At 60.1% G+C, this 23,184-nt stretch overlaps 8 protein-coding genes across 8 annotated transcripts; 3 read left to right on the forward strand and 5 right to left on the reverse strand.

Annotated features, from left to right (window-relative positions):
• Window positions 1-298: 298 nt before the first annotated feature.
• Window positions 299-693, reverse strand: BDZ90DRAFT_209246 (hypothetical protein; the record flags this gene model as incomplete). Its single annotated transcript, XM_025504039.1, has 2 exons — window positions 299-373; window positions 460-693. Coding segments are annotated over 2 exons (309 nt in total), but the record flags the coding sequence as incomplete, so codon positions are not given.
• A 1,119-nt stretch (window positions 694-1,812) lies between these two features.
• On the forward strand, window positions 1,813-4,416 carry BDZ90DRAFT_67481 (hypothetical protein). Its single transcript, XM_025509771.1, has one exon. The coding sequence runs from the start codon at window positions 2,288-2,290 to the stop codon at window positions 4,364-4,366; it is 2,079 nt and encodes a 692-aa protein (XP_025360147.1). The 5' UTR covers window positions 1,813-2,287; the 3' UTR covers window positions 4,367-4,416.
• Window positions 4,417-4,780: 364 nt separating this feature from the next.
• Window positions 4,781-8,091, forward strand: BDZ90DRAFT_233981 (hypothetical protein). Its single transcript, XM_025506848.1, has one exon. The coding sequence runs from the start codon at window positions 4,910-4,912 to the stop codon at window positions 7,913-7,915; it is 3,006 nt and encodes a 1,001-aa protein (XP_025360148.1). The 5' UTR covers window positions 4,781-4,909; the 3' UTR covers window positions 7,916-8,091.
• Window positions 8,092-8,314: 223 nt separating this feature from the next.
• BDZ90DRAFT_262186 (hypothetical protein) lies at window positions 8,315-11,253 on the forward strand (the record flags this gene model as incomplete). Its single annotated transcript, XM_025508456.1, has 2 exons — window positions 8,315-8,376; window positions 8,457-11,253. 2 exons carry the CDS (start codon window positions 8,315-8,317, stop codon window positions 11,251-11,253), a joined length of 2,859 nt encoding a protein of 952 aa, XP_025360149.1.
• A 180-nt stretch (window positions 11,254-11,433) lies between these two features.
• Window positions 11,434-14,121, reverse strand: BDZ90DRAFT_262187 (hypothetical protein; the record flags this gene model as incomplete). Its single annotated transcript, XM_025508457.1, has 1 exon — window positions 11,434-14,121. One exon carries the CDS (start codon window positions 14,119-14,121, stop codon window positions 11,434-11,436), a length of 2,688 nt encoding a protein of 895 aa, XP_025360150.1.
• A 461-nt stretch (window positions 14,122-14,582) lies between these two features.
• Window positions 14,583-18,151, reverse strand: BDZ90DRAFT_233984 (hypothetical protein; the record flags this gene model as incomplete). Its single annotated transcript, XM_025506849.1, has 2 exons — window positions 16,840-18,151; window positions 14,583-16,766 (listed from the first exon to the last, which is right to left on the reverse strand). Coding segments are annotated over exons 1-2 (3,304 nt in total), but the record flags the coding sequence as incomplete, so codon positions are not given.
• Window positions 18,152-18,369: 218 nt separating this feature from the next.
• Window positions 18,370-21,230, reverse strand: BDZ90DRAFT_255267 (putative neutral trehalase; the record flags this gene model as incomplete). Its single annotated transcript, XM_025507847.1, has 3 exons — window positions 20,169-21,230; window positions 19,830-20,095; window positions 18,370-19,747 (listed from the first exon to the last, which is right to left on the reverse strand). The coding sequence occupies exons 1-3, from the start codon at window positions 21,141-21,143 to the stop codon at window positions 18,370-18,372; spliced, it is 2,619 nt and encodes an 872-aa protein (XP_025360152.1). The 5' UTR covers window positions 21,144-21,230.
• A 290-nt stretch (window positions 21,231-21,520) lies between these two features.
• Window positions 21,521-23,082, reverse strand: BDZ90DRAFT_223212 (FAD-linked oxidoreductase; the record flags this gene model as incomplete). The annotated part of the gene is made up of 2 exons (XM_025504566.1): window positions 21,521-22,288; window positions 22,357-23,082. 2 exons carry the CDS (start codon window positions 23,080-23,082, stop codon window positions 21,521-21,523), a joined length of 1,494 nt encoding a protein of 497 aa, XP_025360153.1.
• Between the last annotated feature and the right edge of the window lie 102 nt (window positions 23,083-23,184).

Raw genomic sequence — 23,184 nt, forward strand, 5'->3', positions numbered from 1 at the left:
CTGTGCGAGAAAGTCGCGTGAGGCCCGAGATACGATTCAAGCTGCATCGAGACTACTGTATACGCCAGAGCTTGATGAGCACCTTCTCTGCGTCAATGCTGAGGCAACAAATGGTCCGAGAGATGGGAACAGAGAGCGCTTGGAACGCAATGAGAGACGAGCACAATGCAGAAGTGGAGATCGATACATTCTCCCGCCGTCTGTTTCTACTGAATTGGTATTGCTGATGCACAAATGGCTGCCGGAACGACTTGAGTCACCTCCTTCTTCTCTCCTCTCTCCCCCTCGTCATCTACACCATCCACGACTCTCCGCATCCACAGCTCGCTGACACGTTTGGATTGTCGAAGACGAACTTGGCGCTCAAAGAGTCCTACAATAGCGCACAGGAGGACAAGGAAGCACAGTCAGCGATGCCCTGCTTTCACTATCATCTTTGGTTTCGTGACTCGAACTCACCTCTTGCCAATCCATTACACTGCCGATGATACTGAAGAGGGCCTTCGAGTCGATGAGTACCTCAACGCCATCCTGCTTGACCTGTTCGTCGAACTTGCCCTTCTCCTGCGGTGTGATATACTCCAAATGGTAGCTCATACCTGCGCATCCCTTCTGCTTGACACCGATTCGGATCAATCGTGGACCTTGATCGGACTCAAGGAGGTCCCGTAGACGTTCCACGGCGGTTGGGGTCAGAGTCAGGGCGGCCTTCTTTGCACGGAAGGCACGGCCAGAGGTGGGCTTGGAGGTCGCTGGGGAGGGAGAGGAGGGGGTTGTGGACGCAGTCGCTTCTGGTGCTACGGCTTTCGGTGCTGATGATGATGCCGTGTCGGTCTCTTTGCCTTTAGTGGGTTGTTGAGTTCGAGGCCCGGCGGGGGAAGAGGTGGAGAGGGTTGCGCACGCTCCGTCCTCCTGTGAAGACGCAGTCGCCTTTGCTGCATTGCTTCTCTGCTCCCTCTCGATAGCAGCCTTGCTACTTTCTGCCGCTGGCTGCTGTTGGTGCGCATCAGCGTCCAGCCCAGCACCGAGCTGCGAAAAGGGGCTGTTGCTGCCGCTGCCTCGCGTCGACTTCTGCTTTCCTGGCCAAGACGCAGGGTTGGGCGGATCTGATGGTGACTTGACCACTGCGGGCTCGGCTTCCATGTGAGGTACCGTTGAAGGCTGTGACGGGTGAGGCTTGCGAAGCGCAGAGGAGGTGCTAAGAAGACGAAGGCAGGTGGCGGGAGTGGATCGCTGCGCTACCACTCGTCGTGTGGAGGAGGCGGCTGAGCAGCGCATCCACGCCGACAGTGAGGAGGATGCTGTCGCTGTGCGTATTGAAGATGAAGCGGCGGCCATCGTCACGATGTGAGATCAAGGGCAGGCGCGGAGTGATGGTGGTATTGATGGGAAAGAGGTGCAAGAGTGAATGAATCGTTGATTTGTCCCAGCCGGGCCTCCGCTTCGCCCGCCCGCCCGGACGGGTGGAGAGGGCGCGCGGCAGATGAGAAATGCAACCAGCGAGCCGCCTGTGGCCGAGAGATTGGCTCTGGCTTGCGAATCGACATTGGTTGTGCTCAGCGCTGAGAAAGGATTCCCACAAGTCAATTGTATGCTTCAATAAACAAGGAGAGACGGTGCCCTCTTATCGCGAAGGATACTTATTTGCCACTCTGTTGAGTCTGACGACAGTGGTGCTCCGTGGCCACGCTGTTGCCACCTCGAATAGCTGACTCGTCTTCAGCACTTCGTCAGCTCATTATTCATCGCAGCTGCCATGACGACCCAGTCATTCTACCTTCTTGTTGTCGCGCTCTCGCGCGGTTGATATCGTCTAGACGACCTTGGTTGGCTCGTATGAGCTGCTGGCTCGTGGCGTTTTGAGCCCCTTGCTCGGCATTCGGCGCTCGAGCTCGTGCTCTCGCTCGCTCTTCTGACACAGGCTCTCACGGGGCGGGGCCAAAGATGGAGCTTGCAGCTCTGCCGCCTCGGCCGCCCGCCAGACCGGCAATCCCGTTGCGTGACCTACTCAACCCTCCTCGTCACCAATAGCAAAGCGACTCTTGTTTCGTCATCCTCTCATCCTCCTTTCTCACCGTCGAATCAGGCACCAGCCCCCGCAGCTTCCGACGCCCGCCGAGTTGACGCCAAGAAACATTGCGGTACCTTTGCTCTCTCGTCACCCCGACGCTGCCCTCTCTACGCATCCCGCTATCAGCATGGCCTTCCTCCTTCCCTCCTCGCTCGTCGTCCTATCATAGGCTAGGCAAAGGCTCCGTCCTTTGCTTCGCATCCTGCCATTCGCGATATGGCAGCTACTATGGCTGATAGACCCAAGAGGGGCCTGCCAGGCGGCGGCTGGCTGAGCATGGCCCCTTCGGATGAGGCGCAGTCTCAGCCGGCAGCCTCATCCTCGTCATCGACGTCGTCTCCTCGCCGATCCAGCATACCCAAGCGTGCCACCTTCCAAGTTGGCGCTGACACCTCAACCATCAATACTCCAGTCACACCAGCATCCCCCTCCTCGAGCACAGCCCTGACCCCAGCCTTCGATGTACGAGCCAGCTTTGCGCCCCTCGTCTTTAAGCGGACAGCGCAGACAGCTTTACCTCGCGGTGAGCAACCCGTAGCTGCAGACTCCTCTTCTACAGCTGCTACCTCATCCTCGCTCATGGACATCGACGACGATGGGCAAGGCATCGAATTTGCCGGCCGCAAGTGGAAGGGCAAGACGGCTCACGCTGTAGAGCAGGAGATGGAAAAAGCGGGCGACGTCTCGGTCATGAGCTATGCGCCGGATGCAGTTTATCTAGCCAGTCGACTGCATGGACTGCAGAGGAACTTGGAAGCCGGAGGAGACGAAGCCAGAGGGAGACGATGGCTCGACTTTGGCGATGACGACCACGAGGATGCCGCTCCAGGCCTCGAAGCCCCCCTCGCCTCCTCGAGCCCGGTCACTACGCAGACAGACTCCTCGCGCATCCCCGCCACCCTTCCACCGCACATCACAGACTACCTGCGCCCGCCTACCGTAGTAGAACAGCCCGCCTCACCACCCCGCCTCTCGGCGGCGGCCAAGGCTGCCGCGCTGGACTCACGGGTCGAGATCCGCTTGCTACGACGCTCGGACCTCGAGCAGGTGCGCGACCTGCACTGCTTCCATGGAGATAGCGACAAGGTCGAGGCGGACCATTACGCCACCTCTGCGGCTTTCCTGCTGCGCTTGCTTGTGGATGAGCAGCACGTCTGTATCGTTGCCGTTGCAAAGCCGCTGCCAGAGCCAGAGGCGCCTCTTTCTTCGTTGGTGGCTCAGGCGCAGGCGAATCTGATCCCGCGATGTCCTCCGCCTAGCATGGATATGCCGCCGAGCTCGGCGCCGTACGTCTTTGCCGGACAGGGCATCACCTCGACTTCTCCCTTGCTCAAGCCGGTGGATGCGGATAGGAGGCGTCGTGGTGGTCGCCAATCGTCAAGAGCACCGTCGAGTCTGCTCGGTAGAGTGCCACCTGTGCTGGGCTCGATGGAAGAACAGAGCGACGATGAGCAAGATGATGGGAGCGATGCCGGCTCGACCGAAGTGGACATGGACGACTCGTCGGAGCGCTCATCGTCATCACCGCCGCAGAGCGCGGCCCCTACCTCTCTGTTCTCGACTTCACCCCGAGACGCTTTGCGGGAGCAGGCAGCACGCACGGCCACGTCGACCAGCAGTGGCCCCTCCTTGTCCTCTCCTTCAGGTATGGCCCCCAAGCGCGACTACACGGCTGCGACCGCCACGCCCGCGTCAGTCCCTTATCACGATATGGTGCTCGCAGGCCCAACGAACGAGGTGGCTCCTCCGCGTGCGCTGCGTGTCATGGTTCCGCCAGCGCCCGGCGCCAACCTCGAGTCAGAGACTATTCTCGGCGTGGCATCGGCCTCGATCAATATTCGTCCAGCCACCGAGTCGCTTTGGGGCGATGCGGATCCCACCAGTAAGCCACGCAAGGAGATTCATCTCCTCACGCTCTCGGTCAACAAGGCAGAGAGAGGCATCGGTCTCGGTGGTCGTCTACTCGACCAAGTCATCGAAGAAGCGCAACGACGTAATGTCCGCTCCGCATATCGCGCCGTTCTAGGCCGTACATACGGTGAAGTCTTCGCGGGCGGCAAGCAGCTGGATCGCACGCGCATATTCTTGGAGGTCCACCCGGACTCCAGTCACGCATTGGCGCTCTATCGAAGTAGAGGGTTCAAGCAGGTCGGCGATAGGCTGAAGGGATACTTCAGAGGGGACGTGAGGATTCCGACGGGCGTGAGGAGCCTTCCAGGAGGCAGCGATGCGCTGCTGCTTGAGAGGAGCGAGGAGCCCGATAGATTAGGCGCAGGTGTGACGGCGGGGACGTGAGCAGCAGTGACGGTTGGACTCGTTCTAAGGGCAGAAGGGGCAGTGCCAATACTACGCTGAATGCGCGACACCGACTCTGATAGATTGTTTGTTACGGACTCTAGGCTACTCTCATGGGGACTTGAAAGCTTCTTGTAATCTCGAATGCGATGCCATGCGAATCGCGCTCGCTGCGTTGCGTTGGTGTGACGTTGCTCGTCCTCGTTTCGATCATCTCATCGATTCACGCTCGCAGGTTGCGGGGGCGCAGGCGAGGCGGGCCAGGCGAGAGCGTGGAGAGTGGTGCAGTGCCTGCGAAAGTGTCAGTCGCATCGCAAGTCGCACCGAGGTGGAGAGAGCCGACAGTCGACGAGATGAATCAAGCGGCGGGCGGCGGAGGGGCGCACGGCAGGCATCGCAGCACGCTTCTGTTCGCCCTCATTACCCCACACCTACAATCACATCTTCGCAGCCCCTCCTGTCCAATCGTGTAGCCCTTCACATCGAGGCACCAATCGCAACCACTCTCTTTGCAACCCGTTCCTTTCGACTACCGCCCACGCGATGCTCTGCATCCCTACGCCAAACCATCGCGCCTTGGTGACCGGGTGCTACCCGCCGCCCAAGAAGCTTGCTGGCGTAGAGAAGCCGAACTCCAACGAGCTGGGCAAGCTTGTGTATTACGCCCAGTCGAAGCCCGCCAAGCTTTCGAAAGTGGGCAAAGTTCTCGAAGAGAGGGCAGCAAGCGATGCTCGCAATGTACCCTCGGGCGGGGAGAAGTCTCGATGCGGCCTCCTGATCACCCTCGCAATCCTCAAGAACCTCGTCACCGACTGCCGTAGGGATATCACCTACATTTCCAAGTCGGCGCAGGTAGTATTGCAGCACGCCGTCACCGCATCGGCCAAGGCAGGTGCAGGCGGACGTCGTGACTTGGAGCTCTCAGCGCGCGCCTCGAGCACCTTCTTCGCCTTTGCGTCAGCCATTGACCCATCGCGCTCCTCGGTTGAGGGCGACCTAGGCAACAGCTACCTGGCTCTACTTCGTGGTTTCAGCGAGATGGCAATGGAGACCATGCAGGACCAAGAGGATCAAAATCGTTTCCGCTTGATCGGCCTAGGCGCCCTCTCAGGGGCAGTCGGTTCAGACGCGTTGTACACGCCTTCGTTTGCTCAGCAGATCGAGGCAATCGTCCCTCCGCTCCTCGGAAACATTCAAGCCAGTATCTTGCCCCTCGAGGCTTTGGAGACAGAAGCCCAGAAGACGATCAGCGGCACGCCCTCCTTCTCCGAGTTCGCCTCCGCAACCCGCAAACGCCCAGGGCATCGTCGCGCCCCTTCCCTCTCGGGCCACATTGCAGGCGAAAAGGGGCCTGACCGCATTCAAGTGGTTTCAGCCTCAATGGGCATCCTTCAGTCCCTCTTCCGCCACGCGGATGCCACGCAGGTGCAAGAAGCCATGCGTCCAGTCTTCAAATGGATGGACGGGCGTGGTGGTTCGCCGCAGTGGGGCCAGGAAGACTGGGCCTGCTTCCTCGCCAAGACTCTCTCCCGCTCGACGGCCCTGCAATATCGCTTTGTTGTGCTCACGAGCTTCATCGAGTACCTGGTAGAACACTGCGAGGGCCCGCCACAGACCAAGCACGCCACGCTCCTTGCAATGATCACCGAGACGTTGCGCGCTAAAGACCTTACGCTCATCGGCCTCAGCACATCGGACGCTATGAACAATCTCGCAGGTTTGCTGGTCAGGCGCGTTCACTTCGACCTCAAGGACCCCTTGCTTCCGCAGATCGTCGAGGCCATCGAGTCGCTGGCCTCGCACGTCTACTACGCCGAGCAGCTGAACGATATGGCCGAGGAGCTCGTGGCGCGCATTGTTGCTCTCACGCAGCCCGAGACGGACGTAGGCGAGGCGACGAGGACCAGTCACTTGGGCAGGAGGGCGAGCGTGACGGCAAAGAGTGGCGAGGAGCAGCGGATGGAGAGTATTCGTACACTCTTGTTCGCCTTGACGAGGACGATTGTCGTGGCAAACACGGCGGGTGCCTCGGACGGAGAGGTTCGCCAGGCGATGGAGGAGGACCTGGAGAAACCTGCACCCAAGGGCAAGGATGCTGCGAAGACGCAAGCGCAGGCCAAGTTGGGCATCACGACTGCCGGGACTCGCTCACGTATCCAGCCCAACGTTCTCACGCCAACCGCAGCGCTGCTTGCATGCTCGGACGCTCCAGTTCGTCTTGCAGAGGCTCAGCTGCTTCTCACCTACCTGCAGCTCGAGGCGACCGAACAGCAGGACGCCTCTTCCTCTGAAATAGCCTCACTCGCCCACGGTGTAGCCGCCGCAGCTCACGTAGCCGCTTTGAGCTCCTCGCTGCGCTTGAGCAGCTCTGCAGCGAGCGCTCTGCAGACCGGCAACCCAATGGAAGCTCTCGTTGCCCTGGACAGGGGCGATGCGCGTGCCAAGGCCTCGACCGCAGCTCACTCCGCTGTCCCGCTGGACTACTCCAGTCTGGCCGAGGTGTTCACCCATCTTGTAGCACCACGAGGCGGAGGAACTGCTGCCGGCTTACTGGCAATCGTGCCAGCTCTCTTCTCCCTTGACAGGAGCGCAGCAACGAAGCTCGTACCGGACGCCGCCTCTCCTGCCATCGTAGCGCAGCGACGTCGGGCCTGCCGCCTGGTACTGGCGAAGGTTTGGTCGACCATTGGTCAGGAATGGAACATCTCGCCTGCGTCAAAAGAGGCAAAGGCAGTTCTCTCCGCCCTTCCCTCGAACCAATTGCCACCTGTACCTGCCCCTCACCCGTCGCTGAACCTGGCTGCGGAGACGGAGCTCTTTCCAGAGTCTGGTGCCAATGGGGAAGGCAGCGGAGCCGCCTCAGAGTGTTTCGGCAAGAGCGGGCTAGTCAAGGCTATAGCAGCGAGTCAGGAGGTGCAAGACTCTACCGGCCTCTCTGCAGCGGCAATCGAGCGCTGGCTCCTCCGTGACTGGAGTGTCAGCATTGCAGTGGACGACGCGAATGTTGGTGCCACGCCATATGCAGCTGATCACCACGGTGAAGGGGATGGAGATGGATTGGGTGGTGCGAGCGGGGTCTCTAGGATCCAAATTCGATCGGCTGCTTCTGGCGCTGGAGCTGGTCGAGCTGGAGCTGGAGCAGGAGCAGGTGCTGCTTCCACGAGGTCGGGCGTGGAGGACTTGCGCCAAGCCCTGGGCAGCAGGACGTACGGTGGGTCAGCGAGCGTGAAGCGCGCCATCTCGCCTACTGCGGCCTCTGGTGTAGGCAAGGGGATGCCTGCGCCTGCCCTTCCCGGCCTCAATGGTGGGGACAACGGAGCTTCAGCCCCTCCCAATGGCCCTACGTCAGCAGCAGAGCGCAGAGCGAGCAAGCGGGCCTCGCGCATTCATTCGTCCAGTGCCGGCGGCGTGGGTGCAAGCCCTTCGAAGGGCAAAGGAGCAGGTGCGACTCCCGGCGTGGGCGGGCTGCTGGATAGCTTGGGAATCGCTTCGACTGTGGAGGAGCAGGAGCAACACAAGCCGGCGCTCGTGGCACCCCATGCCGCTTGATGCGCTGCGTGTATACGCTGAGCTCCTTTTGCCAGATACCCTTCTCCTTCTCTTCTTGACGCCCGGCTACTAGCCACTTTCCTGTTTGGTCTCATTTGAACTTCTTGCCTTGTATATCTCTTTGGACCATCCATCGACACACGCTCCTTGCAATTGCATTCTCATCTCGTTCCTCACCCTGTCGTGTGTGCACGCCGCGCTCGAAGAGGACCCTTGACTCGTGCGTCTTGGCTGACTCGTCCTGGAGTGCCCCCGCCTGTCCGAGGAAGCGTCAGACGCGCGTGTGCGTGCGGTGCATGCATTCGCACCTGCTTCCCTTCTCTCCACTCGTATCATCATCATCATCGTCGCCACAGCCGCAAATGCTCATAAGAATACACTGAGACTACGAGAGCGACCATGTCCATTGACGACAACAACAGCATAGCAAGGGCAGCCCAGCCAACTGCGGCGGCGGTCAGGTGAGTTTCCTCCTCCACGCTCATTGTCGCGCTTTTGCTCACTGCATCGTCCGCCCTTCCCCACATTGCATTGACGCCAGCAGCAGTAGCACCGGTAGCCCTGCAGCGCAAGCTCATCTTCTGCGCAGATCAAGCGGCAGCGGCGGCAACAACAACAGCAAGACGGTCATCTCCTCACGCTCCTCCCCCTCGCCGCTCCCTCACGCTCTCTCTTCCTCGTCATCCAGCTCCTCGCCCCTTCCTTCACCCCGCTCCTTCTCCCCTATCCACCCCGAGCCAGACAAGCGCGGCAACCTTGAGTACAAGCTACGCATCCTACCTGTCTCAGCGAACCGGTTCTCGCGGTTGGTCACGCAGCTGAAATGGCGACTAGCGGAGGGTGGCGGGCTTGCGGTTTATGAGATCGGGGTGCTCGATGATGGGACCTTGATTGGGCTGCCAAGGGATGAGATGCGTTGCAGCCTGGCGCAATTGGCGCTCATGGGAAGAGAGCTGGGGGCAAGCTGTGAGGTGAGGAGATGCATCGTGGTGGAGAGGGGTGGCAGTGGGGCTCAGGACGTGGAAGGGGAGGAGACGGCAGTCAGCTCTTCGTCGCTTCCTGCGGCTGACGCAGAGGGGCCAGAGGTCCTTCCCTCGCCGGATCATTTGGTGCCATATCGGCATCGTCTGGGCAGCTCGTCAAAAAATCAGTCGCCTGGCTTGGACAACATCGTAGGGCTGCGTTCTCTCAACAATGCTGAGGCGGCCAATCTGCTGGGCCATGCAACCGATGCAACCACGCAGCATTCGTCCTCGTGGAGATATGAAATCGCCCCGCATCTCAGCGACTCGGGCAATGGGGACACCACGGTCGACGCAGAGGATGAGGATAGCGGCAGCGAGGTTGCACACGATGATGAGGAGGAGCAGGATGATGATGGATTTGCATTCTCGCTGAGCCTCAGCGATGACGACACGACCGCCCCACCAGCGTCGACATCACCCTCGCTGCCACGGAAGAATGGACCAGCAGACTCTGCATCACGCCCTCGACGAACTTCAAAAAGCGTAAGCAACTCGCCTTGGCAGAGATTCTCATCGCCTGCAACGACCAATGTGGCCTCACCAGTGCTTCAGCCAGCAACAACGCCGCGGACAACACCAGCTGCGACTATTAGCAGCAGCGTGAATAGTGGTTCTGAGGCGCAAGACGGCGCTTGCTCTTCCTCGCCCACCTCGACTCCTCCTCTGGACGCGCACGGAGACGAGTCACCGTCACCACGAGGTGCGACCTCTCCCTCATCCTCGCGCGGAGCCTCGCCATTCTCAACAAGGCGCGAGCCCAAAGCGATAGCGACCAAGCCTATCGCTCCGCCAACGAAGTATGCCTTCACTGATCTCGCAGGGATGGACGTAGAGGGGGTGCTCACATTCGCACTGCCCCCGCCGCCCTCAAAGGAGGAGGCGCCTCGAGAGTCGGGGGCTGTAGCGAGGAGGAGAAGACAGAGGGAGGCGAAGCGGTTAGCGAGGCTGAACAATATGAGCAACGGTCAGGCACCGGAGCCAGCGAATGCGAGCGTACCTCCTGCAGCGAACGACAGTCAAGTGTCGCATTCACCCTCTCCTCAATCGCACTCGATGACCAGCAAGTCGCTTGCGAAAGGCCCCTCCTACTTTCCGCACACCGGCCCCACGCCCTCACCAAGCCCGGTTGCAGGCAGCAGAGCAACGCCTCCCCTCTCGGCACCAGAAGAAGTGCTCCGCCTGTCGCAAGAACGCAAATCGACCAAACGCTCGCATCAGCGACGCTCCAAGGGCGGGGACGGCAGCGATGCTATACTGAGCGGCGCCAAGCTAGAGCGTCGTGCCCGTCGTGTGGCAGAGCACAAGGCGAAGGAGCGTGAGGGTGAAGGCATTTTATTGGCAATGGACTGCGACCACCTGGATGATGCATTCGACTTCGCTGGGCCCAGCGGCGGGAAGAGCCGTCAAGAGTGGTGGCGCTTCAGCGGCAAGTCACTCGAGGCGGACCTCCCCTTCTTCGATCCGACCAGGCAGGCCTGGGTGAGGGACGTGGCTGTCTGGCTTACCGTCGATGAGGTCTTCGAACTGGCCCGCTCGTGGCACCCCGATGCGGCTGTGAAACTGGGCAGGTCGGGCGAGGGCAAGGAGATCGGGAGCGATGCAGATGAGCATGCACGTGACGGAGAGGATGGTCATGGAGACAACAACGCTGGACCGTCCACCGAGGGCAAGGAGGAAGAGAAAATCAGCCGCAAGTCGCAAGGACGTCGGCGCCGCAAGGAGAAGAAAAAGGTCGAGGCACAGCTCCGCTTAGCAGCAGAGTCCGCCGCTCTCTCGGGTGGGTATCATCCGCCTGCTTCCCAGCCCTCATCCGACTCCTCCAACTACCCTCCTGGGTACGTAGCTCGCCCCTCCTACCTGCCTCCGCCGACTTCCGCCGTCGCCATCCCGCCTCTAGGCTCGAAGCCGAGGCATAGACACAGGCATCGAGGCCGCAACTCCCTCGCCGGTCCAGACTCTGGTTCCTCGCCCGCTTCCCACCCGCTGGCTCGCAGTCAAACTTACGGCGAAGACGAGGACGAAGACGAGGACAGCTTCAGCGTTGGCCTCACACTGAACATCGACGATTATGACTCGATGGCTGCGGCGCGCAAGCATGCTCCTGCTGCTCCTGGCTCGGCAGCAAGCCCGTCGCCCTCCAGCTCGACGACAACTACAGGGACAACTACGGGGATGATGGCTCGAGTGAATGGGGCGGCAGAGGAAATGACGGGGGGGAGCGGGGGGAGAGACGCAGAGCAACCAGCTCAACTCCGCTTCATAGTTGAGGCAGTTCTTTCGCTCAATGCTTTGAGGCGAGGTCGCCACCAGTAGGATGGAGAGAGGCTTGCTCAGTATCATCATCGCCCGTGAATCTTTATCCCATCCAGCCATGCCAGAAGCTCCTGCTCTTCTTGCATCAAATCAATACCATGCGTCACTCGAGTCTACTTTGGCAGTGCGGCAGGCAAGACTGAAGCGAGGTTGAAAGCTACGGCAACCACAATGCGTAATCTAGGGCAGGTAGACGCGACTGAACCCCCTGACCTTTGCCCTACAAGTAGGGCAGTGGTGCATTCCACCAACGCCCCCGTCTCCTCCGCCGCCCTCCCGTGCAGCACCACCTTTGGCTCCGGGGCGGCTAGCCAGCTCCTCCCTACAGCCATCGCAGAGTGCAAGGCAGCGACAGGGCCAGAAGAGGACTGTACGCTCCTCGTAGCAGCAGACAACGCAAAGACGACGGCGCGAGCGCTCCTCTTCGTCTTCGTCCTCGCCACTGGGTGGATGCGGGCGTCGTCGTGCGAGCAGGACGTCCCGAAGCCGTTGAGACTCGGGGTCTGCTGACACGGCAGGGGAGATGGCCGAAGAAGATGAGGCGAGCACGGTCGGCGCTGAGGAGCCAGGCCCAAGCAGAGCGCGATATCTCGCTCTAGTGAGGGGTACTTCTTCCCGTGATGAGACATGGGCGAGGAGTACCTGGGAGAAGGCGTCGCCCTCACCGTCGTGATGAGTTGCCGCCCCGCTCGCCGGGCCGAAGTCGAGCCGGGCCAGTTGGAGAAGAGAGAGCGACTCGTCAGGGTCTTGGACGTCTTCCGGTGTTGGTGTTGGGCTGAAGACGGAGCGTGATCTTGAGCGGGACCGCGAGCGTGCGCGAGACTCGTCATCGACCATGCTGGTGACGCTTTCGAGATCGTCCTCGTCCTCGCCCTCGCCGTCTGTCCAGTCTTCATCGGACTCGTCCTCATCCTCATCGATGGCTAAGTCAGCGCCGCGTTGGCTGCCGCTGCGTCGCAGATAGTTCCACAGCCGAGCATCAATGCCCAGCTCTTCGGCGCTTGGCGCCGTGCTCGCGCTTCCACCAGCAAGAAATGTTGGTCCTAACGACGTCGCTGTATCTCTCGAAGAAGAGGCTGCCGCATTCCTCTCTCTCATGACCCTCCAGGCCACCTCAGTCGCATCCTCCCCATCCGCCACCCGTACCCCATTGCGCTCAAGCATGGCCTTCAAGGCCTCATCCTTCAGCTTCTTCTTTCTCTCTTCCTCCTCCCTCTTGCTCTGCAGGCGTACTTCACGCTCACGCTCTCCATTTTGGCCGTGCCATGCTAGTCGAGCCCAGCGAGGCAATTTGCGTACCCATGCAGGGCAGCGAGGAAGGATCGGCCGGATGAATCGCGTGTACATGGCGCGAGTGATGTGGGCTAGGACGGAGTAGAGGGAGAAGAGGAAGCGCTTCACTTCTCTCCACTTGGTCGGGGAGAGGAGAAGGGCACTCTCGTACGTGCTGCCACCCTTGTACGCTCCACTACCATCCGCTCCCTTCCCCTCACGCGGGATGGTCATCCTGATTTCGTTGTGCATCCCCTCTGCACCCGGGCCCTTGATAAGCCCATCGAGCCCGACCCGCACTCGCGCGCCACGCTCTACTCCACTGCTTGTACGCGTGACATCATCGTCTACCTCGACGTAGGTGCGCTCAGGCACCTCGATGGCCACCATTTCCCGTGACAGGCCGCTCTGGCGCGTCGACTGTAGGCAGGCGGTTCCCAGCTTGCAGAGAGCGAGGGAGAAGTCGTCGTCTCTACTTGGCAGATTGGAGGATGAGAATACCAGTCGGCCCCAGTCTATTGTGCCCCACCCGCCGGCTTGTTGTGAGGGAGCCTCCGTGAGGAGTATGGTGAGGGCATGCAGGAAGACGGTCAATCCGATCACGGCCATGAGGCAAAGCTCTGGCAGCCTGTCGAACCCGACAAAGAAGAGCGTGCTCGACGAGAGGGGACGCGGTACGCCATTTTCTGCGAGGACCCAGTGAAGGATTCCCGTCAAGCCGAAGAAGGTCGTAATGCTCAGCCGTCTGAGCGGAGGGCGTTGGAAAGTGGCACTGAGTGCGAGAGTGAACACCTCTGCGATTTGCAGGAAGACGAAGAGGAAGTAGTGGACGTTGAATGTCAAGTGAGGCAGCGATGTATGCGCCTGAATCGTGAGGGCGAATCCGACCAAGTTGAAGGAAGGGCTCGGGTCTGAAACGCCTTCCAGGGTGCGGACGAGCGTGTCCGTCGCGACGCTTATGCAGGCGGCGAGGTGGGTGAGCCACATGAGCTCTTTGTCGCGATTCTGCTGGACGAGGAAAGCTCCGTGCTGCGCTGGAGACTGCTGCATGCTGTTGGGAAGAAGATGGAGGAGAGTGCGAGCCAGCCAGCCGCTGTTGGTATCTGAGGATGCGGCTGCTGACCAGAGCTGAAGGACTCTTGCTCCTTGGCTCACCGTTACGTAGGCCAAGGCGAGGAGAGCAGGAAGGCGGACGAGGAGCCGCTTCCATGAGACGAGCCGTGCAGGGCGTGAACGCGGTCTGCATACATGCTGTATTCGGTTGGCCAGAATACCAATGACGACGAGGGAGAGGGCATAGCGAGAGTAAAGGAAATGCCACATCGGCCCTCCTCCAGCTGCAGCTGCCGCGTCGTCGATAGTGGCAGGTTCGAGACCGTTGCCGCCAAGCTGACGCCACTCAGCGTCACTGCCAGTGGTAGGCAACGGCCCGTCCGCAGCAGCGCCGCCGACGAAGCCCGCAACGACGTCCTCGCCAGCGAGCGGCGAGGGTGCCGAAGCAGGCGAGTCTCCCTGGTCGAGGCTACCACGACCGAAGGAGTCGCCCGAGAAGAGGCGTCCCGGTGAGAGGAGCCAGCCAAAGTCGAGCATGTCCATGGCAATGAGCGTGAATGCCACGGACGAGGTTGATCAAGAAGGGGGACGAGGTGATGTCTTGTGAGGAGCGGAGAGGAGTTGCTCAGCGCCACGCCCACCGGACCGACACAAGGCGGCAAGCGGCGACTCCACGCAGGAGACCAGCCGCGCCACGCGAGCGGGGTTTGGTGAAACACACGACACAGCCGCGTCTATAGGGCGAGACCAACACCTGCCGCCTGCGCTTCACAAAGTTCAAGACGTCCATTGCAGGGCAGTCACTAGCAGAGAAGCACGTTCACACAACAGCAAAGCGAGCCTCAAACGCCTCGGCGCTCCCACCGACGACTCCAAAGGTCCGTTGTGTCACCCTACCCAACGCTTCCAGTTGAGCAATGACGTCCTTCATCGCCAAGCAGTACGAGTAGAAGAGCAGAAATTCCGCGCTACCACGCACAGCTCGACGCTGTACGACTGGGAGAGCTCGTACTGCGGTCAATAGGTCTTGCCGACTGCGCTCTGCCGGAGGTAAGTATGGAGGGAGTGGCGTCTTGAGGTCCATGGCTGAGCCAAGAAGGTGGAAGAAGAGCTGGGCGCACGACAGGGGAATGAAGTCAGCTTCGCCATTCCACGATAGTCATATCATGACTGCTGTATCGCGGTCACTCACTAGGACGTTGCCCACCATCTCCCTCCTCCACGGGTTCACAGGCAGGAGCCAATCCTTCGTTACGCTCGTGGCCCACTCGCTTCTCCGAGTAACACAGCGCATGGCGTGAAGCTTGTCAAGAATCTTGGTGCAGCATGCCAGATACTCTTTGTACGACTGGACAGGGAAAGGCCCCTTCAAGCGTGGCTCGTGTTTCGTCTGAGCCAGAAGGGATTCGAGGGTGAGGAGGCGGAATCGGAGGAAGAGGTCCATCTGCTGAAGGGGATCTTGAGCTGCTGTGGAGCTAGGAAGGAGCGGCTGCGATTCCAAAGCAGCAATCGTCCCATCACGTGGCTCTCTTGTCGTCTGCTGGCCTTCAGAGATGGTAGTCACGATCCGCTGATAGAGCCATGCCATCTTGAAGAGCGCATCGGATAGCCCGACGGCCAACTCGCGCCTCGCCTCATTTGGCCAGAGCAAATGATTGAGTGTAGTAGCCCATACCACTCCCACTGCTACCGCAACCGTCCTCTGAAAGCCGATGTGCTCTGCTTCTACATCCGTCTTTCTCAGATTGAAAGCGTAGAGGCACGTCAAGTTGAAGGTGAGCAGCACAAAGCGACCGGAAGAGGCAAGGTGCGGCTTGCCTACGATATAGCGGAAGCAAGGAATGGAGAAGATGGCGCCTAGGATGGGTAAGATCAGGGGATCGTCCCGGAAGAGGGCATATACTCCGATGGCGACTAGCGCACCAAAGACTGTGCCGACCAAGCGGTGCAGGCTCATCTGGTTGCTCTGCCCAACAGTTGGGCTGAGCACAACCATGAAGGACACGAGAGCCCATTGCCCTTGATACTCTTTGAACGTGGGACGCGTGCTATGGATGAATGCGGGGCAAGCAAGCAAAGCAGCGCCTGCCCCCGCTTTGATCGCGTATTTGACGTCGCGCTGACGGAGGAATTGACCGATCGACCACAGCCAGCGGGAACTGCGCTGAGAATACGTGATAGCGCGAGGAGTCTGAGCTGTGTCCTCTGTGTGGCGAGAGTGGATGGGGAAGCCCGTCGAGGTGGGAAGGTCCAGCGAAAAGAGGCTGAGAATCTTCTGTCTGAGTGAGCGAGCGCGGGTTTGGCGGCGGCGACGACGGCCACATAGAGGCCACAGTAGCCAGCTATACGTTCCCGCACCGTCCTCCTCCTTGAATTGTCGCATTGCCTTGACGAGCGTCTGCAACTCCTGCGTGAGTTCTTCGAGACTGAAAAGGAAAAAGAAGACGACAAGGACAGCCTCGTCTTGTGTGGTTGCTGCGCGTTCTACGCCAGCCGAGTCTCCGTTCTGCGGCGTGCTGCCTTCCTCCGGCTCGATAGTGTTGACTCTCTTCATCGCTACGGTCTGCTCGTGCTGGAATCGGCGCAGAGCTGTGTTGAGGTCCTGCTCCAGGTCGTCGAAGAGGGAGGAGGACGGCATCAAGCCCTTTGTGTTGCTCTGCACGCTCGTTTCGAGGACATGAAGTGTGCGAGCACAGCTGAAGACGAGGCTGCGCATGTGCGGTCCAATGGCATCAAGGAAGCGTGTAAAGGTGGTGTTGCTAGCCTGACCTTCGCTACTAGCGCTGTCCTTGCGCTTGGCCAGGATGTCGTGCTGCAACCCGCAACTACTCCTCAACCCTCCAAAATGCTGCCCAAGTCTCTGTAGACACCCAACAATCTCCACTAGCACCTCCGTCCTATCCCTTATCCTCCTATCAAACGCCTGCTCATACTTTGCCTCTGACAAGTTGCGCTGTAGCGACGTGAAGGCTGTGTGGTGCGCGTGAATGGCTGCATTCAAGCGCTGTGAGCCGACGTGGATCTCGGTGACGTCGTCGAGTAGGAAGGTGCGAGTGAGGGTTTTGAGCAGCGTGGCATAGGCGTCCAGGACGCGCGAGGTGTCGTTGAGTAGGGAAGTAGTAGCGGACCGCGGCCAGATGAGGAAGCAGACCAGATTAGAGACTAGGGTGCCAGCGAGGACGACGAGGCTGGAGGAGGGGATGGGAGGGATCAGTCTGCGATGGTCAGATGCGATGAGCTCGTTGCCTTCGCCGCACTTACGCTACTTGCCACACCTTGTCCGTCTCAAACCGGCCCAAGTGCGTCGAACCCTCTTTGACCATGACGGTGAACGTCGAGACAAAGACGAGGGAGCAAGCCGTGTTGAATGTCGGCTTGCCGACTTTCACCTTCGCCCAACCAACGAGGGCCATGCCACCGCCGAGGAACAAGACGACTGAGAGGACGTTGCTGAAGTTCGGGTGTCCTAGATCGTGCAGCCACTCGGCCACGAGCATGCTGGACAAGCTGAGTGCGATGGAATACGTGAGGGCAATTGCAGCGAAGATGTCGGCCTCGAGCATGCTGCCAAAGGAGCGTGCAGGCATAAAGTAGACGCTGACCGTCGCGATCATGTGCAGATTAGAAAAAGGTACCGGATTGGCTGGGTCGTGGTTGGGGAGTAGGTGGGCCATCGTGATAGAGAGGAAGGAGGAGTAGGTAAAGAGGGAGGAAAGAAAGTAGGCCACGACGCACTTTGTGACACCCTTGAAGAGTGGGGACGGAGTTCGCCAGGAAGACAGCCAAGGTTGGACCTGCGTACTCTTGGGCTCTTGGGAGTTGTTGATCGGAGCTCCCTTCCTCTCATCTTCGTCATCGTCGTCGCTGTCACTGTCGCTGTCGCTGTCGAGGAGGTGTTTGTCGTCGGCATACTCCAGCGGGTCTTTGCCGTAGGGGATCGCGTCCAGATCGTCATTGAGCGTACTTTGCGGCTCATCAACGACGATCGTACTGCCCATTGCCCTGTCTGGTGCTGGACTGGGCGATCGCAGTCGCGACTCGCTCAAAGTGCTTTGCCCGGCGCCCTCATCACCGGCCGCACCATCTCTTTGTCGCCGTCGAGCTCGTCTCTCTCTCTGTGCCTCCCTCTGATCATCTCCCAGCAGGTGCGCCAGGGGCTCCCATCGCTCCACGCCACTTAATGGCCTTCTGTCGCCCGGTCGCCCCTGCTGCTGCTGGCGTTGCTGGCTGGAACTGGCCTTCCTCTTTGCTGACCCCAAGAGCGGCTGATCGTTCATGCCCTCATCATCCACACGTCCCCCGCTGAGCGATTGGTCGTCTGATGCGCGTGCATGACGCTGGAGCTCTTTTCGGTTCCGTTTCCGGGTCTCTTTGTCGAGCGTAGTGTTGGCTCTGAGCGCTGCGGAGGTGTTGATTGTCGAGCGGAGGCGCGCCCACTGCGAGCCGGCTGAGCTGCTCGTGGGAATTGAGGAGGGCTCAGCCATGCCAAGGGCGCTCAAATGAGACGTGTTGGGATTAGAGGGATTCGCAATTGGCTCCATGTCGAGTCGTGGGCATGGTGATGAGGATAGAGTGAGAAGAAGGGATGCAAGGCCGCATTGCTCTCACTTTTCTCGACTTGAATCAGGGGTCCGATCTCGTCTCCATCCGTCCGCCTGCACGGGCCTCCCGATCCTTGTGACTTCAGTGAAATTGACTTTATGACCATTTCAAGAGCAGGACAACAAGAGCAGACAATCAAAGGTAGCAAGACACGTCACGAACAGAAAAGAACCCTGTACAAGTCCACATCTATGCAGCCTCGCCGCCTGTCTTCCCGTAGAACAGCTCATCCGGCGTCTGCAGCGCCCCAAGAGCCCTCCTCTGGTGCTTTGTGAGGAATGTCAGTCCAACCTGGTAACTAGCGTTGGTCCACCCGAATCCATTGGAGTTCTTGTATTTGAAGTCGATGCCCTGATTGCCGTACTCGGCAGCCACCATGTGGGAGAGCTTGACCGCGTCGAACTTCTCGGGTACCACGCCGTTGAAGTTGGAAAAGGCCGAGGTCATGAGGTAGAGCCAGCGGTACGCGAGACGACGGGCCTCTTCGAGGTAGCCATATCGCTCCAGCCCGACCCAGGCGAGCATCTGGTGGGGTGGCCAAGCGAAGGGGTAGTCCCATTGACGATTAGGGCGGTCCAAGGTGATCTTGCCGCGAGAGTCTTCCGTGCCTGGGATCAGCCCTCCCTGGACCTCGAAACGCTTGAGCGACTGGTGGACCAGCTTGGATGCCTGCGACTCGGAAGACATTCCAGCCCACATGGCCCAGTAGCAGGTGACGGACTCGTAGACAGATTGTTCTTCCTTGACGGTGTCGTAGTCATAGTACAGGCCCATGCCCTCGTTCCAGCAGTACTTGTCCACCTGCTGCTTACGGTACGCTGCGCGGGCGAACCACTCGCGGGAGGTCTGTGGGGCCTTCGTGGAGAAGGAGGGCTTGGCCGGCTGCCCCTGAGGAGCAAGCGAGGGCGGTAGAGGGCCGAGCAGCTCAAATTCGTCTTCGAGCATGAGCTCATCGTCGAAGAGCTCGCGAATGGCGGTAGCGATGTCGACCTCGTACTTGTAGAGGAGGGCATTGAGGTCCACCGTAGCCATGTTGGCGCAACGCTTCTCGAGACGGTAGGTGGTGTCGTGGCCAGACTCGCGCACGGCGCGGTCGTGCATGAAGTACTCGTCGAGCTCAGGCTCGAGAACCTCGCCGTAATTGTACTTGCGCGTGAACTCGTTGACGCTCAAGCCGTGCTTCTCGGCGTACGGGCGCAGAACGTGGGTAAAGTGGCTAGCCTCGGTCTCGGGTGGCACACCGCGCCCCTCAGGGCGGTAGCGGCTGAGGCCGGTCTTGGGGTCGCGACGAGGCTGGCACGCCCAGACGGTATGGTATTCCTTGATTGCGGCCTGGATAGCGCGCTTCAACCATGCCTTATTCTCGTCTTCCTTTTCGGGATTGAGGCGAGAGTAGACTTGCAGAGCCATGTCGGTAAGGAAGGGCGGTTGAGAGCGCATGAGGTAGTACGTGCGGTTGCCGTTGAGAATCTTGCCGTAGTGCTTGATCTCGAAGATGAAGTGGTCCACGGTGCCCTGCGCCATCTCGACCATGTTGTCCACCACGAGACCAAGGGAGATGAAGTAACTGCGTGTGCAAGGGTGAAGCCATTAGCCTCGAAACTCATCGGCATGGCAACCAGCGTTGGTTCCTGCGCCGTGCTACTCACGAATCCCAATTGTAGAGCTCATTGAAGCGAGCGCCGGGAACGATGAACGGGACGCCCTCGAGCGTCTTCTCGCCATCTTCAGTCGTGACCTCCTTCATGAGGAGAGCAAGTAGACCGGGCCGCTCATTGAGATCGCGAGTGTAGTCTGCCGTAAGAACCTTGGGCAGGATCTCGACGGTGAGATTGAAGTCCGGGTTCTTGGCTGCCCAGGCTTGGTAATACTCGATCTGCGCCGTCTCCGAGGCAGGGACAAAGATGCGCGGCGACTGGCAGCGGGAGGCGAGGCGAGGGTTAGTACTCATGCACGTATCCTGACGTTGCTTTGCTCCGCTGGCTCACCTGACTCTTCGAACGATTCTTGGGGTCGTTGAGGATACGTTCCAGCGCCGAGCCGTCGATGCGGCGAGTAAGATTGTGCCAGAAGGTCTGGCTGATCATGCGCGAGAGTCGGTCGACAGGATTCTCGTTCAATCGCGACTCGTCCAATACAATTCTCTTTCTGCCGTGCTCGCGGGCAAGGGCCAACTCCTGCAGAAGATTGGACAGCATGTAATGACCGCGCACCTCGACGCCGCGGTAACCATTCGAGGTGGCGGTACCGAGCGACAGTACCTTTGGTCCGCTGTCAGTTACACTGATCTGGAAATTACCGTCCGTGTCCTCCTGCTCGAGCACAAGCTTCATTGTCTCCTCGACGTCGACGATGAAGCGACGCGGGCTTTCCTGGATGGCATCGTGGCTGAGTCGTCGCTGTCGAATGATGCGGTCATCGTTCATGAGCTGGGGGCGTCGCTTCTGCTGAGCCATGGAGTATGTACGAATGATTCCGCGGTTGCGAGTAGGGATGGAGCGATCGCTAGATGAGCGCAGGATGGCGCCGATCTCTTCGTCCATACGGGCAGCTTCCTCGCCGTAGGCAATGTCCGGATTGGCAAGGCTGGAGACCTCTACATGACGCTGGCTGCCGCCGGCTGGACCAAGCTTCGGGCGCAGAGGCAGTCCCGCAGCTTGAAAGGCGTCGGCGGTAGGCTGCGAAACGCCCGTGCCTGCGCCCGTAGCCGATCCTGCGCGGACGTGAGTGCGCTTCTGGATGTGAGGACCAGGACCGATGCCGGGAGTCTCGGCGTCCTCGTCCTCAGACCCCTCCTCGATGGTCTCTGACGAGTACGAGGCATGGCCGATGGATTGGCGGCGAATAGACTCGGCCAGGGCGGCCACATCTTGGTTCTTGGTGAATGGGTTCGAGCCGCGACGTGACGCCGACGCCGCGGATGAGGATGACGGTGTGCGGCGAGGTGATGTTGGGTCTGCCATGATTGCGCGGGAAGAGGGAGATGTGGATAGACGATGAAGGGTAAGAAGGACCAGTCTCTGCCAGCGAAAGAGGCTGTGATGGTCAAGAGTCAAGCTTGGCGGCTGTCATTTCCCCGCCTTCGCAATCAAGCTCAGACTCGCCGGCCTGGCGCCCCCTCGCTGGGCGGCGTCAAGTCGCAGCCAATCCTCCGAGCTCAAGCCACGCTCGGACCACCGCCGCGAGAGCCACGCGAGGCGGCTGTCGCGTGCACGTCAAGGTGGGCCTAGGATACTCGCGACTATGGGCTGATACGAGCTCGTGGGCACGCGGGGATGATGATTCTACATGAGAAGATGACTATAAACGATATTTGACTGCTCTATGCGTGCTGGATATTCTAGACGCTTGGTTGGCCATCCCACCAACTCGCCACTCGCCTTCTCAACTCCCTGCGAATCCTCTTCTTCTCCTCTGCAGCTCCACCTCCCCCTTCGCCTTCGCCCGACATGATGCTCTTGTTCTCCTGCGCTCGCCTCACGAGATACGGCATGACCTTGTCAAACGAGCCGTAGGGCAAGTACTTGAGAGTGGTAGGGCTTCCTTCCTCCGCGATGAGGTGGTTGGCCAGCTTGTCAGTCACGTCGTCTGCCATCCCTGCCAGCTGGGCGAAGGAGACGAGGTTGCACGCAGAGGAGCGGAGAACGAGGGTTGTGTGCGAGGATTCATCCGCGCGAGGCTGAGGGTGGGCGAGACCTTGATCGCGGAGGAGATCGAAGATGAGCGAGACGCTGGAGCGATTGTGCGTAGCGAAGATTGCGCCTACTTCTGCGGCGCCTGTGCCCTGGACTTGAGCTGCCAATGCGTCGACCAGCAGGCGAGAGCAGGTGTCGAAGCATTGGTCTGTCTCGAGCTTTGTGCTCCATGCGGGGCTTGTGAATCCTCCCACATTCGCGGCCTTGTGCTCGGCAGTCACGTACGCTCCCCTCACGACCTTGACGCCCAGGCTGTAGTTGCGAGCGTGGGCGTCTGCGAGCATGGCACGCAAGAAGGGCTCCGATCGGCGCAGTGACGTCTGGAGTGTGATGTAGAAGGTCGGAGGGGCCGATGGCGAGTCGATGTGGTTGAATTCGCGGGAGAGCTCCAGACTCAAGAGGTCGATGGCCGGCTGCCAAAGCGTGAGGAGAAGAAACGTTAGCCCCGCACAATCGTTCGTTCTCTGCGACGTCAACGCACCTGAATTGCGGTCCACTCGGCGTCTATGACGACCTTTGTCCTGCCTTCCTTGGCCCGGTGCCCGATCTTCCTCATGGCCTCGAGAAGCTCGTACATCGCAAATGCGTCGTGGGAGCTGACGTTGAGCGTCTTCTCTGAGAGAGCGCCATCGAGGGCTGTGACGGCATTGTGACTCTGATCCGTGAAGAGGCGGTTGGCTACGATGGCGTCTGACACTCGACGCAGAGCAGCGGGGTCTTTGAGCAGGCCTGAAACCTTGAGCGCTACGGCAGGTGAGTGCGTGCCAGCCTGGCTGAGCGAGGTCGCAAAGTCGACGCTACGGTAAACCTCCTCAACCAAGTCGGTGTGCAGGTGCGCCGCTCCCGCCTCCGGAGCGCCACTGTGGCCCCCCTCACTGGGCTCGGCCTCTACGGAATATACAATGAGCGCGCCTACACGACGCGATGCCAGACGATCCAGCGTGCCGCGCAGCTCCTCAAGGGTCTCGCCCCCGCAGAATTGCTGAAAGAATGTGGCGCGGATGACTGCGGTTGCTAGCCACTTGACGCCGGGGATGCTGGTCGTCCAGGCCCACTGAAGGAGAGCGGGCGAGGCGTCCACGAGCGTGGGAAAGGAGCAGAGGGAGTAGACGAGATAAGAGCGCAAGAGTTCTTCGGTGGAGAGGAGGGTGAGCGTAGGTGGTTCCTTCGGAGGCAGAGAGACTGCAGAGTCTTTCTTCGATAGCATCCACGCTGCTGCGCCGAGTGGTACGGCCGCCAGCCCAGCGAAGAGCCAGCGTTGGCGACGGCCGCGAGGTGGAGGATGGCCAAGGCGATTGATTACGCTACT

The sequence above is a fragment of the Jaminaea rosea genome, assembly GCF_003144245.1.
Source record: "Jaminaea rosea strain MCA 5214 unplaced genomic scaffold BDZ90scaffold_14, whole genome shotgun sequence".
Taxonomy (NCBI): Eukaryota; Fungi; Basidiomycota; class Exobasidiomycetes; order Microstromatales; genus Jaminaea; species Jaminaea rosea.

Excerpts from the sequence above, each read along its gene's own strand:
- BDZ90DRAFT_233981 (XM_025506848.1), top strand. The coding sequence starts at position 4,910 with ATGCTCTGCATCCCTACGCCAAACCATCGCGCCTTGGTGACCGGGTGC.
- BDZ90DRAFT_67481 (XM_025509771.1), top strand. The coding sequence starts at position 2,288 with ATGGCAGCTACTATGGCTGATAGACCCAAGAGGGGCCTGCCAGGCGGC.